The sequence below is a fragment of the Cryptomeria japonica genome, chromosome 2 (assembly GCF_030272615.1).
Source record: "Cryptomeria japonica chromosome 2, Sugi_1.0, whole genome shotgun sequence".
Lineage (NCBI taxonomy): Eukaryota > Viridiplantae > Streptophyta > Pinopsida > Cupressales > Cupressaceae > Cryptomeria > Cryptomeria japonica.
The window spans coordinates 480,220,476-480,240,569 of NC_081406.1; the positions used below are offsets into that span (position 1 = coordinate 480,220,476).

At 38.8% G+C, this 20,094-nt stretch overlaps 1 protein-coding gene across 2 annotated transcripts in view; it reads left to right on the plus strand.

The window, feature by feature from the left end:
* The window catches only part of LOC131050211 (GPCR-type G protein COLD1), a 309,921-nt gene that overhangs the window by 227,454 nt on the left and 62,373 nt on the right, over positions 1-20,094 (plus strand). The window contains exon 8 of one of the 2 annotated variants that reach the window (XM_057984420.2): positions 14,233-14,325. The exons of the other annotated variant lie outside the window; for it this stretch is intronic. Within the exon in view, the coding sequence (XP_057840403.2) occupies positions 14,233-14,325 (93 nt within the window). The remainder of the gene's footprint in view (positions 1-14,232; positions 14,326-20,094) is intronic. 2 annotated transcript variants of the gene reach the window in all.

The window sequence follows — 20,094 nt, forward strand, 5'->3', positions numbered from 1 at the left end:
AAAAGGCGCTCCTGTCCCTCACTGAAGGACCGGAGCTTAAATTCCAAATTTGCATTATCCTTGCAAGATTTAAGTGATTTTACGATTTGAAGAGGTCAAGGGGAGTGTGTTCTGTCCGTTGAATATAACTTGAGTGGGCCACAATGAAGAAAATCAACCTAAGTAACAAAAGCTCTCCTGTCCCTCCTCAAGGAACCAGAGCGATTTTCAAAGGATGCTCCTGTCCCTCAGCAAGGAACCAGAGCGATTTTCTAACAAGGCAAATATCTTGCAAAGTTAAGGCAAGTTTTGTGTTGGAGATGAATGAAAGAGGACGTAATCGGTCCATTGGAGATAATTTCGAAGACTAGCAAAGCACAAGTGAGCTTATAATTGCAAAATCGCTCCTATCCCTCAGCAAGGGACCAGGGCGAAAAACACATTTTCTAGCTTCCCCCTCCAAATTTGGACAAATCCAGGCCAAGGCACGAGATTGCAATGATATTTAAAGTGCTTCAAGATAGAATGGAGTTGCAAAGACCATAAAATTCAATGAAAATTGGCTAGAGCGCTCCTGTCCCTCTCCAAGGGACCAAAGCGAAATCTTCAAATATGCCTAATCGCCTAACATTTTGAAATGCTACTTTTGTTTCCAAGACTCAAGATGGAATGGGGAATCCTGTTTTATGCCTTAGGAGTAACTGAAGGTCGATGTGGTCAAGAGATTGTGCAATAAACTAAAAAGCGCTCCTGTCCTCCATTGAAGGACCAAGGCGATTTTCTATAAAATCAACAATTTTCCTCCAAAACCATGCCAAGACAAGGTGATACAAGATGGGGAATGCCTTTCGAAAGATAGCGAACAAGGAATCGCCTCCAAGAATCAACAATCCTAGGCTCAAATACAAAAATCGCTCTTGTCCTTCACTGGAGGACTAGGGCGAAAATCTTTGGAAAGCCCATTTTGTCTTGAGAAAGCGAGTTGAACATGCAGAGAGCGAACAATGAAGATCATTGCTTACCCCCAAACTTGAATTGGCAATTTAGAAGATAAAGATCAAGGACAAAAGACAAAAATCGCTCCTGTCCTTTACCAAGGGACTAGGACGAAAATGCTTTAAGGCAAGCTCCTTCCAAAGATCACATGAATTGAACTTAAAGTTCCAGATAAAATGCCATTTTGAACGTCAAGGATGAAGTTTTGAACGTAAAAAAATGAAGGATTGAGGACAAAAATGAAAAGGTGCTCCTGTCCCTCTCCCAGGGACCAGAGCGAGGTTATTGACATCCACCATTTTTCACCATGCCTGGGCACCAATATCCTCCAAACCACGTTAGATGTCAAGTTCGCTAAAACTTCGAAATATTTTGGAATTTTTTTTTTATTAAATTGGCATTTAATAAGGGTGCGTTGGTATTTAATAATTAATTTAAGCCTTGGAAAATTGATTTTTATTATTATTAAGGCACTCGAAATTAATTATTATTAAATAAAAATTAAAAGATAGAGCGCTTGGGGTATCATTTTAATATTTTTGTAAAGTCGGCCTCTTCCTTTATTAATTTTTGTTTATTTTGGGTTTTATTTTACCAAGTCGGCCTATGGGAAAAGGAAGTGGTGAGCGCCTATATAACATTGGTATTTTGAACCATTTTAATCAATCATTCAATCATTCATTCAAGTGCGATTTGGAGAAGCAATAAAAGGTGCAAAATCTGGTCTAAGTTGGAGCGAATTTTGTTGAAGGCTAGGGGTGGTGGAGTTGATAAAGGAAGCGCATTTTGAGGACTTCGATCTACCTTTTCCCTAGCGAATTTTCTTAATTTTGCATCATTTCTTAGAATTAATCCTCAAGTGGAGGTATGGCGAGATCTTCCTAGTCCAATGTTGAAATATTGAATTTTGAATTTCAAATTGCGTAGTTAAATTTAGGAAATGATAATTCAAAGATTTCTCATGAAGTTTCCTAAATTAAAAGCTTCAATCTTCCTTTCTACTCTATATGTTTAAATTGCAAAATATATTACTCATTATGAAATGTTGTGTAGGTGTCAAGATGGCGACCCCAAAGGCAGGAGCATCCACTAGTCGTCCAGCTCTCATGAAGGAAGATCAAAGGAATGAAGAATTGGAGACCAAGATCGTGTCAAAATGGAGCAACATTGGAGATACCAACTTGGGAAACTTTAGTGTGAAGAAGTTTCGAGAGGTCCCTTACATTGGAAAACCATCACCTGTCGCAAAGAGAATAATTGAAAGTGGCATCATCAAGGCGGCCGGTTTCCCTCCAGCAGTCCAGTGCCATGAGCTGATGATCGAGTGTGCCCGCCATTATGACCCACAATCAAGATCAATCGTGTCCAAGGAAGGGAACACTTTGGCTTACCTTTCGGAAGAGGCTATTAGTGAGGCTCTTCATCTTCCAGAACATAGGGATATGATTTACAAAAGCTTAGAAGGAGCCAGGTCCATGTATGAAGATGATCCAGACACTTGCTTGAGCATCATTAATAAGAATTGGTTACTCAAAAGTCGTCCTCGCCTGAGCAAGATTCCCAACACACCACATAGGATCGACTTCCTGGAGGAGTACAGAGATTTGATAACTTTGCTCAATCGAGTTACAGGGGCTCCTCAAGCCTTCTATTTTGAGAAGTGGATGTTCTACTTCATCCAAGTGATAGTTCAAGGAAAAGGAACAATTCATTGGGCTAGAATTATTAGCCATTGCTTGGATGTGCAGTTAAGAAGACTGAAGGCTACCAAATCCTTCCACATGAGCTCGTACATCATATATGCCTTGATCAGGAGTTTTGAATATGCAGGACTACCTCACAGAGGAGTAATCGGAAGAGGGCCCGGAGAAGTCAGAGTTTGTGATTCTTATGTCCATTTGCATCATCCACCTGGAAGTGACTACAAGTTAGTCAATGATACCTTCACGATGAACATCACCAGGACATTGCAGGGCGGGATTCACAATCGGCTATCTCAAGATGCATAGGAGCTTGTGAAGAGGTATGGTGCTTGGTTCATTCAATTCCAAAAATTTACATATATTAGAGTTCATGGGTGTCCTTCGCCTCCCTATATGTTGCCAAGATATTCGACAGACAGGATAGTGCTACTTGAGGTGACTAGGCAGTTGGCAGCTTATGCAAAGGCATTCAGACACAGGCATGGAAATGGAATTCCTGTGCCTATCATACTAGGGAATTCAGTTGAGGTATGTCCTAATGCTCTAGCCATGGATGACGCAGAGGAGTTGGCCTTATATTCATTTTCATTCTTTGCCTTGAGGGAGAATTTTGATCCTTATGGGTATATAGAAGAAACAGTTGGTAGAAAGTATAAGCACGAATTTCAGATAGAGGATTTTTGGATGAATCTCTCAGATGATTCAGAAGTGAAAAGAAAGATGCATTCTAGGTTACCTTTAGATTTCATTAGGAGATGCAAAGTCTACAGAGTGGCCGATCAAGCTCAGGACAGTGGCAGACATCTCCAATCATCTTACGACCGGGAAAACAAAGTAGTGAGGATAGATTGGAACGAGCCTGAGGTTTTGGATCTAGATGCTTTGATGGCTCTAGTTTTGTCTTGTACTCGCAGATGGGTTGATGTGCAACATCAAAAGTTGAGAGAACAAAACATACATATGACTTTTACTTTGGAGGAAAAGCCGGGAGAAGGAGGAGCAAGCGTAAGTGAAGGCAATCCTCATCCTAGAAGTGCAGATGAAGGCAATCCTCATCCCAGAAGTGCAAGTGAAGGCAATCCTCATCTTAGAGGTGCGAAGAGGAAAGAAAGACCTGAGAAAAGGGAACCCTCCAAGAAGAAACAAGAGGCCAATCGAGATCGCTCATCCGGTACATCTTCTTGACATGAAAAAAGTACAAGTCAGAATGTAGGACAAGAGAAGAGGGTACCTGAAGTTGAGGAATCTATGGAATCAATGGTACAGAATGATACACACGAAGAAGGGCAGGCGTCTCAACGTTCATCAAGTCAATCTCCTCAAGTTAATGAGCTACATGAAGACAAGAATAATGATGAAGTGACATCTCCTCTCCGAGAAGAAGAACCATTGCCTAAAGAGATACAAGTTAGAGAGACAAGATCCGCCATTCCAGATTGGTTGAAGGAGAGGCTAACAAGGGTGATTGTGATCGAAGATGAAGATAATGTAATTGACTTAGAGAGCCTCGTAGGAAATTCTCAGGGAGTAACAGAAAGGAAGAAGGCTACTAAGATGTCCAAGATGATCAGAGATGAGACAGGGTCCAGGAAGTTGCAGATAGCTACACCGGCAGTGGACAAATATGAAGGCGAAATCCTTGCAGAGGAGTATGATGTAGAAACATTTGAACTTGGTCCACTCACTGCCGAGCAGACACTGGATGACGCAACTGATTCATTTGAGGCACTTAAAGACAAGCTTAAAGAAGAAATGGAAAAGAATAGAAAGCTTGAGAGAGAGGTCGGTGCTTGGAGAGGCTACTTTAGCCATCTCAGTCAGCCTTTGAGACGTCAGGATCCAGCAGTGTCTCCCGTGCAAGCACTTCCCCTTGAATCAGTTGGCGAGGCATAAAGTGTTAAGAGCTTGGTTCAGCTTATGAGCTCTTGGATTGACAAGTCCCATACCGTAGCCGTTGAATTCACAACAAGAATGATGCAGACCACCCATCGAGCTATCCAGGTCCTTGAGATCATTCACAACCTAATGATAACAGTAGCCGCCTTTGCCCACACTAGAGATGTTATCATTCCTGTTCTACAAGTAATCAGGCAAACACCAAGGAAGATCCTAGTACAAGAAAAGATAATGGATGGAGGAGCTCATAATTTACTCCAGTGGTCAACTCTACTCCAGATGAAGGAAGTTCTTTTCGAAGACATTAGCACCAAATGCAATCAAGTTGAGGAGGTCATCCATCCAATTCAGGACAAGGTGTTTGAGGTGTTATGTTCTATTCTTGGTAGAAGAATTGAAGATGAGACAGATGTGAATCTTCAAGAGTTGGAAGAGAAGGTTAAGGTCATCTTTTGCAAAGATGAGAATATTATCACAGATGAGCAAAGGGATCAAATGTTCGCTATTATGCTCCTGATTGAGAAAATCAAGGAACTCGAACCTGGATGGGATGTAGCTCTTCTCAAGGCCTTCGATCAAGTTATCCACTTGGAGGAATGAATGAGGAATCTCCCCGAGATTCCTATTGCTGAGATTGAAGGAATTGTGTCCAGATTCATTGCATATGCTAAGAAGGAGCATTGGAAAGGGAACAAGGTTCTAGAAGAGAGGTTGTTATAGATGATGTGGCACCTTAATTATCATTGGTCTATGTTTCCTAGATTTTTGTGCCAATTAAATATTTGGCTATGCATTTAATATTGTTCAATAAAAGGGGAACTTTTTGTAATAAACCCTAATTAGGGTTTAGGTGTCAGAATCTCAGCCGTTGATCTTCTTTTGATCTGGGCCGTTCATTGTAATTGAGGATGCTATATATACCCTCACTCATTTTCATTTTAGGATAGTAAGATTAGAATGAGAGATTAAGAGGAGAAATAGATATTAGAGTCAGATAGTTAGAAGTTATTTTGTAGCAAGATTGAGCATTGAAGAGAGAATTTCAAGCAATTGTTGTCTATTTTGGCTTTGAGATCAATAAAATATTGAAGTTATGGTGTTTTATTGCAATTCTTGTGGCTACTTTCATGGTTGCTTACTTTCTTGAATCATTCTTGATTGAAGTAGTATTTAAATTTGAAGGACTAAGTGTTGAGCTTGATCTTTGGTGAGATTCACATTCCAAACCACTAGCTTCTTGCTGATTGTAAGGACGCCTTGCGTGGTCAACTGGAGATATTTGGATTGCTTAAACCTTCAATCATTATTGAACTATTGATATGTACCTTCATGGTAGTGTCTATGATTCTTGATGAATTGAAAAATCATTAGTCACCTTAGAAGATCGCATCAATTTTAGTAGAGTTGTTATTCCTTGGCAATACTGAAATTGGTAGAATCTTACCAAGTCTAGCCTACATTGAATCATTCTTAGGATTAGATTAGAATTCATCTCTTGCAAACCCCACCTTTTGATCCTTTTTGAGAACTTGTTAGTTTTAGGAAATTCTGTTCCTGCAATTCGGAAATGTAAGGCCCCTTGATGAAATAGCATTCACAACGACCACTGGTGCTTATCCACACGTAGAGACCCTACATCAAAGAACCTTGTAGTCATCCTAATTGATCCTTTTTTGCGACATCTTCAGCAATCAGAGGCTTTATTCAAGAGAGGATAAGGTACCCTTGGGTATTTTATTCTGTGATTGATTGTGTACAAAATACACGTCAACAGGTCCCCTGTCATAAACGGGGTGAGGTGTGCGAGCTCTACACAAAGGAGCTCTATATGTTGCAAGCCTTTCAAGAGCACTCATCTTTTGATGTAATGGGATCAATCCTTCAAGATTTTAAGCTTTACTAGAAGGTTTCCTGCTTTGATACCGATTGAAAACCAAACCAAAAATACTGAGGGGGGCGGGGTGAATCAGTATTTCAAAAATTACGAACAGATTTAGCATAAGTAAATGAGCAGAACAAACAATTATAGAGATGACACAAAGTTTATCTTGTGGAAAACCCTTTCGGGAAAAAAACCACGACAAACAATAGCTATCATTATCAGAAATGGGCACCAACCCAGTTACAAACAAGAGCACCAACTCAAAGCACTAGAGGCTCCAACCTCTATTTGAGCACCAACTCAATAAACTCCAATTAACAGATTTGAGAGCATGATCACAAAAATGAGACCTTTGTCTTATGCAACTCAAAATAAAAACACTTAAGACATTACATAACCCAGCCATTCGATATCAAGACTCAACACATTTTCATCTACATTAAAAACACAATCTGCTTAAAAATGAGACCACAAGAGGATGACAAAACAGTCTTCTCAAAGGCATATATCAAGTTCATCGATCATTTCCTTGGCGCCGTTAGTAAGACTCCCTAATTTCAAAATGAGAACATCATTATCTTTTTATTAAAAACTCATACCAGCAACATAGTTCACTGTGCACACAACTTTCGAACAAACACGGCTCTAGAAGTCTAGAGACGTTGCCTCATTTCACAAGATATTTATCCTCACATCCTTACCAATCACACACACAGCCATATAATCACTCAGAAAAAAAATTGCTTCCATAACTTCTTTTGTTCACATAAAAAAGAGTCTCTTCTCAAGAACACGTAACTGCTTCCTTCAGAATGAAAAACAAAAAAACGAACTTCTGAAGTTGTTGTTTTCTAAATACTTCGAAAACGGTTATTCTCACAACCCAGCCTCATCACACATACAACTCATATTGAATCAAAAGATAAGCCCATTTTTTCGGCTGCATGTGTTAAAGAACATCTATAGGATGGAGTCATGTCAGCACAAAATCGTTCCTCAGGAATATCATTGCAGATTTTATCAATATTAAAGTATTGAGCACATTACATTTCTAAGTTCTGACACTTCTGGCCAACTCTCCATACAAATGATGGCAGAAGAAAAAAATACAAACTCCAGAGACAGCAAAAAAAATATCCGATATAGCCGTATCTCCACGCTTTCATATACAGACATAACAGTTCAAACTCATCTGCTGTAACCAACCTTTCCAGAACAAAAACAAAGAGGCGTTATTCTGAAACACAAAATGAATTTCCTAAAGCCACGTTTTACAACAAGAAACACATATTGCCAATAATGACAGAGAATTCTGCACCATTCAAAAAAGAATTCCAAACGATCCATATCAGCAAGAACCAAATATTTTACAGCCACACATTCGATAAGGATGTCCAACACATGACTTCAGAAAAATATGGTGTAGAAGATAACTCCACAAGGTGGAAATCAGCGAACAAAGCATGACATGTGCTGAAAGTCATAGCGTCCCCTTTAAGTCTAACACAGAACCACAAATGAACAAAAGGAACCAAAGCTCAGAAACAAACAAAATACGTGCCATACAAACAACCATCAAAGCTGGCTCTTTTGACTTCAGAACACAGATCACACAACAAATGAAGAAGAACACATACATGTCAAAAACACTGACACTCAACCAAGAACCAAGCTCAAATGTAGATACTTGAACAATATTGATATCAATGACAAAATACTTTACAGGACCATCAAATTTTCATTGATGAGAAGTTAAGTGGATCATGTGCAGTTGAGTTTAGCATTTCTAGTGAATATACACTTGATTGTAAATAACAAAAATATATTACTCTAAACATGTGCTATGTCTGGTTATATGGATGTATGATGTAGGAGCATCCAGGGGTGTATGACAATCTTGCACACTCAAAAAGAATTTAAATTTAAATTTTGTTATAGTTAGTCTATAGTGTTGTTAGTGAAAAAACATATGTAAAAAGGCCTAAAATATTGTTAAATATTGGCCAAGTTGTAATGTTGTAGCGTTATGGTGAGTTGGACACCTAGTAATGGAATTTTCTAAGCATATTCTTAGGAATATTCTATCTTGGCATGAAATTGGGAGTTACAAGTAATGACAACTCATTAAATTCTCCTATAAAATAGGGATTCCAATTATGGGCACCCAAGTGGTGTTTTCAAATATATTCTATTTTGTGTCCTATCTGTGAGGAGGGGGAGTCTAGTTGGCACACCTTTTTAGAAATTTTTGGTGTGGAGTTTAAAAATGCATTTAAATATTAAATTCAAATTCTATTTTCAAATTGGAAGCCTATCCCATGTTTTGGCATAGCATTTCTGGGTTGCTAATTTGGGTCAAATTAAATGTAATTTCATGTGTTGAGTTGCATTGACATGTTGGTTCTTCCATTTGGTGGTGAAGACAGTTTGCAGGTAAAGGGTTGGAGAGTTTGGAAAGAAGGCTTTTGGAAGCCATATTATTGCTGTAGCATCATGTTGCAGGTCTAATATCAGTTTTAGATCAGATTTTAACATCTAAGAGTGAAACCTAAAGGCTTGTTGCATTGTAATCAATCTATGCTGAAATTTTCAATTGAAATTTCGATGTTTGTTTGAATATTTGTTGATGTGTTTTTTATTCACATGCGAACACAAAATAAAATACCAAGGTATCTTATCCTCTCTTGAACAAAGTTATCCGAATGCTGAAGATTTGCCTAAGGATCTATCGAAATAACTCCAAGGTTCTTATATGTAGGGTCTCTACGTGTGGATAAGCTCTTGTGGTATGATGTGATTATGCTGGAATCACAAGGGGACTTACGTTTATATGCCTGAAAGCTTGATTTGCTAGAACTCAAGTCCTATCTACTCACCGAGAAGAATAAAAAAATAGCAAAAGGATAAGGATTAGAGAATCTGTTCTAAGGTCTAGAATGCAAGAAGATAGATGAACGACTAGGTGGAGTCCTACTGGGTTGGGTCTCACCACCAGGTTGAACAATCTGACACCAACTCAGTGCGATCTTCTAAGGGATGCTTTGAATATATTCAAATCGTTACACCATCAGACACTGATCACCATTTAAGTTAATGCATGAACAATAGACATGTAACGACTCGAGATTAAGCTCATTCTATGCCATTTGACCACGCAGGGCGCACTCATAGTCAGTAAAAGGCTAGTGGTTTGGACTAGGTAGATTCCACGCGAGTGTATTTAGTAACTTCCTTCATTCAATCTAATTATCTATCATCTAAAATGAAGATTTAACAAGAAATCATGCATATTGCAAAGAAACAACACACTTCACCATAACTTGAATGAAAATGGAGTTCATTTACAATCAAGGCAGCAATTTCTTGCCTTCTCTTCCTAATCTACTCTAATTGCTACTTTATTCACTATGCTTCTGCTACTGACTATTCTACTGACTATTAACTATCAACTAACTATTATCCTTTACAAATGAAGAGCCAGAGCTTTATATAGAGAGCTCTTTACATTTCAATGGCTCTGATTGATCTACAATGAATGGCTAGGATTTCAGGATGAAAACCCTAATTAGGGTTTGTTACAACAAACTTCCCTTAGCTAATGAGAAAATTACATTCAATGCTTGTGAACCAATAGGAAACCGGGGTAGGTGCCTCGAAGTTTGTGCCATCATTGGTGAGTCAGGTACATTGAATCTAGACATGCTAATGTGGACCTATTTGACTAGAGAAATAGTGACTGGGATGCCACCTTGTCTTGCATTTGTGCTTGGTCAGGGAACTTTGTTTCTCTTGATATTCGATGATAAGCTTAACTTTGATTAACTCTTCTAAAACTATCTGCCTCTTCAATGTACCCTTGCACTGACTTTGGTTGATCCTCCTTCGTCCTTGATGTACCTGATGAATGATGTACTTCTTGATTTTGCATAATGGTGATAGGAAGTCATGGTCAAGTCATCTTCTCTAGTAGCTCATCTTGCCTTGAGATGTTTGTAAGATCTTTCTTCTCCGCCATTTTGTGATTTTCTCCAGAATGAGGTCCTTGAGGATTGTCAACTCCATTGCTTGCAATTCCTTGAACACTTGAAGTCCTTCAACTTAGTAGCACCTTGAGTCCTCTCTCACGTATTTGAAGTGTCCTTGATGATGATGAAACCTGAAGAGGTCGCCCTTGTTCTGGCCTGATCTTCCTCCATCTTGATTTTGTTGACTTGCAAAACAAACAAAAAATGATTAAGAATACATGATATATTGATTCTAACATGGCATTTCTTACCTTAAACCATTAACAAGAAGGCATTAAGATCAATTTCGCTTTGGACCCTCTCCAAGGATAGGCCCTATAATGAAATTCGCTCTAGACCCTCTCCAAGGACAGGCCCTCTAATGAAATTCGCTCTAGATCCTCTCCAAGGACAGGCCCTATAATGAAATTCGCTCTGGATACTTTGGAAGGGTCAGGAGCGAAAATTTACAAAGTTGCTCAATTTACCTCACATAGACTTCATTTTCAATCTTACCTTACCAAGATCAAATTATTCACCTCCAAAATTGCTTAGGAATAGGTTTCGCTCAAGGGTCTAGGCAAAACAAAAGACATCCTAGGAATTTCTCTCTGGACCCTCTGGAAGGGTTAGGAGCGAAATTGACATTTTGCTTGATTTTCCTTCATAAAACTCCATTTCTCATCCTTTTTTCATAAAAAACAAGTCTTTTGCCCTCGAAAATGCTTAGGAATAGGTTAGTTCAGAGGCTTAGGCAAGGTACAAGACTTCCTAAAGAAATTAACTCTGGACCCTTTGGAAGGGTCAGGAGCTTAGGTGAATTTCACTCTGGACCCTCTGGAAGGGTTAGGAGCGAAATTTGTCTTTTAGCGTCAAATTCATCATCTCTTTGCCTCAAATCGCTTCTCAAGGCAAGTATACATCAATCTTTTCTCAACCATGCCTTAGGAACCAAGATTTCGATCCCAAACAAGGAGCAAATAGAGGTTTTAGGAAATTTCGCTCTGGACCCTTTGGAAGGGTCAGGAGCGAAATTTGTCTTTTGACACCATTCATCTTCCATTCATCATCATTACGCCTTGAACTTAACTTATCAAACCTCCTCCTATCATGATCAAGTCAATTTGCCATCAATTTAGCTTAAAACAAGGTTCTTTTAGTGCATTAGGCAAAATAGAGAGTCTTTCTAGGAATTTCGCTCTGGACCCTTTGGAAGGGTCAGGAGCGAAATTTGCATTTCTAGACTCTATCCACACTCAACTTGCCTAGGACTTGTCCTTTTCACCCTTATCTTATCATACTCAAGCCAACTTGCTCTCAAAGTGATGTCCATTCAATGCTTATGTTGAGGAAATAAGTCCTTAGAAGGATTTCGCTCTGGACCCTTTGGAAGGGTCAGGAGCTTAGAAAGAATTTCGCTTTGGACCCTTTGGAAGGGTCAGGAGTGAAATTGATGTTTTAGGCTCAATTTTCCATCATTGTCTTCATTTTCAACCTTTCCTCATCAAAACAAGTGTTTTGCCTTAAAAAATGCTTGGGAATGGATTAGTTCATAGGTTTGAGCAAGGTATAATGCTTTATGAAGAAATTCGCTCTGGACCCTTTGGAAGGGTCGAGCGAATTTGCTCTTTTTGGCTCAATTCACATACTTTTTCACTTGGCTTTATCTTAAACTTGATTTTTGAATCCTTTCCTTGCCATGCATCACCACCATTCAAAGCTTCTAGTGAGGAATTAGGTCATTTAGGGAATTTCACTCTGGACCCTTTGGAAGGGTCTGGAGCTTGGATAAATTTCGCTCTGGACCCTCTGGAAGGGTCAGGAGCAAAATTTGCAATTATTCCCAAATTATTGACCTTCTCATCACTTGACTTTGTTGCACACATTAATACTCTCTCAATAACGCCCTAGGGACAAGGTTTATAATGCAAATTAGGACCAAGAAGAGAGATCCAAGGAAATTCGCTCTGGACCCTTTAGAAGGGTCAAGAGCGAAATTGGACTAATTGCTCAAATTCTTAACGTTTAGTGGCCATGACCTACTCAAATGCATGTCTAAGGGTGCCTCTAAGTTCAATCAACCTCAATTAATGCTAGGGAACCTAAGCTTGATACAAATTAGGGAGATCCAAGGAAATTCGGTCTGGACCCTTTGGAAGGGTAAGGAGTGAAATTGAGGAATTAGCCTTAAATATCACTGAAACATTCAAACTTTACCCTCACTCATATTGTCCTGGCTTTAGATCATGCTAACAAATCACCCTAAAGAAGTGCCTAGCTCAAAATGTTGGATCACAAGCACATCTTAACAATTTCGCCTAGGTACCCTTGGAAGGACAGGACCTAAAGAGGAATTTCGCTCTGGACCCTTTGGAAGGGTCAAGAGCGAAATTTTGCTTTTTGGCTCAAATTCTCCAATTTTCTTCATCCCACTTGCTTGCAACTTGCTCACAAGGCATAGGTAGGTCATTCCTCACTCAGTCAAGGCGTAGGAGTTAGGATTTTAACTCATGTTAGAAGCAGGAGAGGTTTTTAGAGAAATTCGCTCTAGACCCTTTGGAAGGGTCAGGAGCAAATTTTGTGACTCTGCTCAAATTCATGACCTTTTCTCCATATTTCCATGTCTAAGTTTGTCCAAGGCGTCTCCAAGGGTGGATTCAAGCTAATTTCCCCTCAAGTCATGCCTTAGGATGAAGGTTTTGTCCAAAATAGGAGTCAAAAGGGAACTAAGGAGGATTTTAGTCCTGTCCCTTTGGAAGGGCCAGGAGTGAAATTTAACAATCTAGCTCAAATTCTTCACCTTTTGCTCAAACTTTTAGTTTAGCCTTGATCATTAGGGGTTTTCTAAGGGCAAAATAGGTCAATTTTATACCAATCAATGCCTAGGGGACAAGATCTCATCATCCATTGACTTGACCAACTCAAACCTTCAAAGGGAAAATCCTTGATGATACTCACTCACAAACCTTCATTCGCTTCCTTAAATCAGAGACATAGGTCTCAAAAGGCAAGACTCCTAACATGACACAAAAACTTCCTTAAACTGAATCAAGACTCGACCCTCAAAGCAAGACCCAGGCCTAACCAAAAGGAAGCTTTTAACAGAGACCCTAACCTGGACCACCTATTGACCAATTTGAACCTAAGCAGACCATACTATCCTAACAAGCCCTCTGGCGACCCTTCAATGCAAAGATTAATAGCCAAGAACCTAAAAGACCAAACCAGGAAGACTAACCCTAGAAAGCAAAAAGTAGGGGTCCCCATTTGCAATGGGGCGATGTGTGAATACGCCAGAACAATATTGATGGTGTTCTATGCACTTTAAATTTGCTGTAATAAAATCAGATTTGTATGAGTTTGTTGAGGTGAAAAATCAGATTTGATAGAGGGAGTGTTTCTACTTGTATCCGTACGAGGCAAAAATATAACAAAAACATAAAAAGTACATTCACAAGGAATTGCAGGAGGCAAATGCATGAGATCTTGTATACATTCCTACTAAGTACATATTATGTCACTTGTGAAGCCAAGAAAATACAAACATGATAGTGCTGTGAATATTAAATTTTCTAAAATTAGTTTTGCATGGAATGCATGACTGGTGGAAAAACAGTATATGCCATTAGGAATAAATTTTCTTAATTGTTGGCACTGATTTACAAGAATCTGGTTCTTTTGAAAGCTTTGACTTTGGATTAATTTTGCCTCCATGTTCAATTTGCCAGGTTAAATCTGATACTGTTTCTTTCTTTTTATTCTTTAAAACTAGGAAGCAGCAGCATATTCTCGAACTTGGAGAGGACACGTGAAGAACCTCTTAGGCTATGTGTGTTCTGTTTATTGCGTGTACAAGATGGTGAAGGTATGACCTTTATGTTTTGAACAACTATTTATCATCCATCTCTACCAATGGTGTTTTACTCTTTGGAAATTATGAATTTTTTATGCTTATTATAGTTTCAACTGGAACATCACCACTAGTGAGGTGCAGTGCTGCTGGGTGAATAAATTTCTCCAAATGATATTTCTGCACAGCTTGTAAAATGACAAGGACTCTTGATATTGTTGTTTTATAAATACAAGTGAACAATGAATACTTTTAATAGTAAGATCAGATCGAGTATAGGGGGATGGGATGACAATATCAAGGTAAAAAGGTAAAGGTAAAGGTCGTTTATAAGGTCATCACTAAGTGAGACAGCAGATTGATGTATAAGACCCTGCGTGTGTTAGTCCACAAGGGGATGGTTTTTCCATTCACCTAATATATTCTTCAAAAAAATGTGCAACCCTATCCCAATCTTGTGTGGAATTCATGTGTTTTTTCTCATTTGTTATTATAGATTGTTAGTTTCAGATTTTTTGTTTGCCAAGATTTTTTTCAATTTTTTTGTTGTTTGTTTCTAGGCTTAATGCTTTTTGTTCTATATCTTTGATGCCTTTTGAAAATGATTAGAGAACATCTACCAAAGGATGCGACTGTGTGGGGTGCAGCTCCTGCACCAAGTTAACAGTTTTGGTTTGCAATGCAGCAATTTTTTTCTCCCGGGTTCACGTTTGAGTATAGCCATACAATATAGATGGAGAACTCAAAATATACAAGCGTAATATTATATTGAAAATATATAAATACAATGTATTCTATAATATAAATCAAAGAAACGGGACTCGGACTCGGCTCGGACTCGGCAAGGCCAACTCGGACTCGGACTCGGGACTCGGCGTCAGACTCGGCTCCAGACTCGGCTGGACTTGGGATAGTGAAAAACTCAAGAAATTTAGAGATTTTTAAATATTTAAAACTTGTTTCAGACACCCTTTATTGAATACACCTTAAAGACACAATAACATCATCAAACTCGGCTCATTTGATTACATACACAAGTATACATCAATCACATAAGCATAAACGCAAATTGTAGCTGAAGAAAATAACAAACATAGATATATAAATATTGTCAAATGTATACAATATTACAAAACTCATGGAATAAAAAATCCATGTCATCATATGATCATCATCAAATGTTTCATACAAATACCAAAGGTAAATACAACTACAAGTCTATGGCTCAGAGGAGCTTGCACCCTCCAGCCCCAGCCCCCTGCAAAGGCGTCTAAGGTAGGTCCTAGATGATTCGACTGCCATAGCCGCTCCCCGTGACACCATGCCATGCTCACCAACATCAGGAACATCCGTGTCACTATCTGCCTCTGAATCTCCTGTCTGTGCTCGTGCTCTCTGCTCCTCCTCTGCCATGGCTACAATCTCAACCTCTATATCTACCTGGTCGATCCAATCAATGTCAGACTATGAGGTTAAATTTTCTCTACTTCTATCGACGCAGTTTCCCCCATATTTTTCGATAGGGGTTTGGGGGCAGCGCCCCCAAGGTGGGGTCAAGGGGCAGTGCCCCTTGCGTGCTCCCTGTCGCGATACAGGGCGAGGTCGAGGGGCAGCGCCCCGCAAGGCCAAAAAAACTTATTACAAGTCTGAATTAGGGTTTCTTTGAGAGTCTTCCTTAGGGCCTGGTTTTGCTCTTGTTGCTAATTGGGTCTTGCTTGGTGAGTGAGTATCATTCTTGAAGGTCCAAGCTAGGTCAAGTTGGTGAGTGATAAAGTCTGGAATGTCATCCTGATCTTCAAATGCCCTGAAATTTGGCTAAGTCTGGAATGTCCTAATCCTGAAATTTGACTAAGTCTGGAAAACTGAAGAATCCTCCAAAAACTAGATTTTGCAATATAACTCCTGGAGGCCCAAAACCACTCTCAAACATCCTGACAATATATATGGAATATAACTTAAAGTATTCTTATACTTAAATGTTATATTCCATAAAATAATCCTGACGGAGAGACCAAAATGTCAAATTTCCAAAAAAACTTATTACTTTTTAAAATGTTTTTTTTTGGGTCATTTTATTAACTCAGCCAGTAGCCGAGTCTGGGGCTCAGGACTCGGCGAGTCTGGCAATTTTGAGCCAAAATCGCCAACTCGGCAAGTCTGGCGAGTTTACTCTCCAGACTCGGCCAAGTCCGAGTCCGAGCCCCTGGGACTCGTTTGGCCTGACTCGGACTCGGACTTGCTGAGTTTGGGCGATTTCGGGTGAGTCTCGTTTCTCTAAATATATAATCATAAATAATATAGAATAAAAATTATAAGTATAATATATAAATAGAAGTAACCAACAGAAATAAAATTTAATATTAATAAAAAATAAACATAAAACTAGTGTTCCATGGGGAGGTGTCCCCTTCAAAGTTCCAGCTTTTTCAGGGTCGGAACTCCCTGGGATGTGGTGACTTTGCGGAAACATCCTCTGGCCATTCCACCACCAACACTGCTTGTTAGGGGATGTTCCTGAGATGTCTCCCTTAAAGTGGGGATGTTTCTAGGATGTTCTTCTGTTTTGGAGGACTGCAAGAAGAGGGATGCCCCTAGGACTCTTAGGGGTCTTTTTGGTGTCCCTCAAATGCACCAGAAACTGCCAGCCATCCCCTCTGTCAAACAGCTAAAAAAATGTTTTTTTTAAAGATAAGCAGACATTTTTTTAATTTTCAGGTCACTAATCCTAACCCTAATGGTTTATGAATCCCACCCACATCCGCACTCACAAAAAGCTAGTAAATAAAGATCCCAGCCTCACTCCAAATCAATTTCAAGTTTCAACAGCAAGCTGTAAGAGTGAGAAAGGCTGCAAAAGTGAGAACATTAGGATAGGAAAAGTGAGAACATTAGGAATGGAAAATTGAATGTGAAAATCTAGGCACTTGGTTCCCCCTTTCCCCTAGCCAGCCATGCCCCCCCGGACGTCCCCTCCACCATCTCCAGATCTTGGCCCTTGGTGCCCTTGTCCTTGTGCTCCACTGTCCCCACTTTCAAGACTCTGTAAAACATATGAATAAAACTAGTAATAAATAAATTAAATTAAAAAAACTGAAAATTTTAAAATTATAAAGCAGAAAGCTTTTATCTAAAAGGATTAAAGAATGAAACAAATTATATTAAAAATTTTACACTTAAATGTTGAAGTTTGAAACTTAAACCTCATGAATCTAGACAATGGTGTGAATGCAGCTCGAAATACAGGGAAATGAAGAATCTATATAGGTGTAACAGCAGAGAGGATTTAACAACAGAGAGGAGGAGAAGACATCATCTTTCTCTTAGTCATGTAGATACTGAAAGTTCACATGTATTCCCAGCTCCTTAATGCCTACTATGAAATAGTTGATGACAAATGCGAGGTGGGGGCAACTCTGCAGAAAGGCAGTGTTCACATCCCTATCAGAACAACAGTTGACCTTTCTTTTTGCTTCTATTGGGATGGACCCATAGGAAACCTGTTGTACCTTGGCTGGACCTTGGGTGAACCTGGGGCCATCCTGATCCTGTATCCAGGATTAACTATCTGAACCCAGTAACATAGCTATCAGTACCTGTGCTCAGCAACAAAAATACAAGACCAAAGTATACAACACCTGCACATGCCTCACACAAGTAATCTTGTATCTTAGGACTTCATTAATGGCTGCACTGAAAGACTAAAAGACAAGGTCAATGTTTACAACACCTGCTAATACCTCACTCATGTTAGTAACCAAAATGCAATTGGTTTGTCATGAGTGGAGATCATCACCTGACTACCTTTTGTAGATGAGCATGCTTGTCATTCATTGCCAAATGCCATCACTAAATTGGGACACTCAGCAATAACAAGTTAGCATTCAAAATAAATCAAATAACTTCACAGCAATTGTGATCAATTCATACCATTTCCTTTTATATTGTGATAATGTAGTTTTTTTATGCAGGCCTAAATTTAACATTTAGGGAATGGGCTTGAGAATTTATGACATAAATAAACATGAAGACAGTAGCAGACAAATTATATCTACCTACTGCTTTCAGCTTACAACAAGTTTGAAGGCAAAATTACGGACATCAAAGATAAAGGAATCAGAATTTAGAAGCTAACATTTTGTATAATCTGATTTAAACCTGTCATTTCTTCTTCAGTCCATTTATATTTGAGATGAAGATGCAGAGTCCTCAGTGTTCAGAACTTGGCAGTCATTTCATTCCACTTCTACTTGATTTTACTGCATTTAATTTAGATACTGTTGCTTATGAAAAAGGATAGCAAACTAACCATGCTTTCTGGGTTATGGCTTGAGTTTAACCACCCATTGATTGAGGCATCATCAACCAGTCTTTTGGGGAGTGGTTTCCTATCAATCATCAACTGACTGTGGACATCATCAAATAAGTCATCAAACCTTATTTCTGGCTGTGTTTTAGATCCCTTAGATGTTGGGTCTATTTAGCGTTGGAATCTTCATCTTTGCAAATTATGTGAGAAGTATAATCACAACAATTCTACAAAATTGTTTGCACTCATTTACTTAGAAGTCTTCACATATAGTAAAACTGAATTTGGGATGGATTAAACACAAATTTAGTAATAAGATGCATTTAAGTAAATGTCACTTTAATATATGTCAAAGACCAATTTCTCACAGTGTTATCCAAGATTCCAATGAGGTTTCTTGGTGAAGATTGTCTCATTTATGGGGAAATGGATGTCTTGTGAGTAGTGGGATGGGGATGAGGCATCCCCCCATTGTCCCCTAGATGCCATGTCCAATAGGGCTTGTCCTAGGCAATTCCCTTGTTTTTGGGGACTGGAACATCTTGTTAGCAGAACTATATGGATGAAATGTACCCCTTCCATTCCCCTAGGTGCCACCCTCAAAGGGGGGCATCCCTGAGATCTCTTGTAAAACTAGGGACATCCTTGGGGATGTTCTTCTCTAGGGGGCTAGGTTACCGGTACGTCTAGGTTTTCCCCCAAATTCGGAAACGATTCGACTCGGATTCGGATTCGAATTGGAATCCTTGTGGAATTGAACAGGGTTCCTCCATTTTGTTCTTGAAATGTATCCGTGTTTTTACCCATGCATCCCGATGAATCCGATGTCGACGTGGTGTATTTCTGGCGTTTTTTGACGAATCTGCGTCACGCGCGAATTACGAGAGGTTTTTTTGTTGACTTTTGCAGAAGGAAAATGGGTCATGTAAACCCTAAAACAAAAAGAGAAAACGTATTTCCAATTTCTCTTTGGCGACAGCATAACTAGACAGAAAATGCATTGCGGATGTCTTCAGCGACGACTCACAGGTGACGCAACTTCATTTGTCTTTGGTGACGGCTCATAGGCAACGACTCACAAGCGACGACAACGTCAATGACAGGCTCAGGCAATGACAGGCTCAGGTATGTACATTTTTAATTTCTTTCAAAAAATTTCTGTAGTTTGTTTATTAATATTTACCAGTTTGTTTATTATTTTAGAATCTATTAGTATTTTTTAATCAATGAAAGGAAATATAAATTTGTTAATTAATGATAAATTTTTTTAATTTATATAAATAATAAATGTTAAATATTTAAATTCCATTTAATGTGAAAATAGAATTATTCATAATTTTTAAGTAAACATATATATGATAATAATATTTTTACAAATTTTTAAATTACAAAATTGAAAATAGTTAAAATAATAATAATACTAGCTTATTTTAAATATGAATATTTTAATTATTGTGTGATTTAGAAGTTTGTAAATA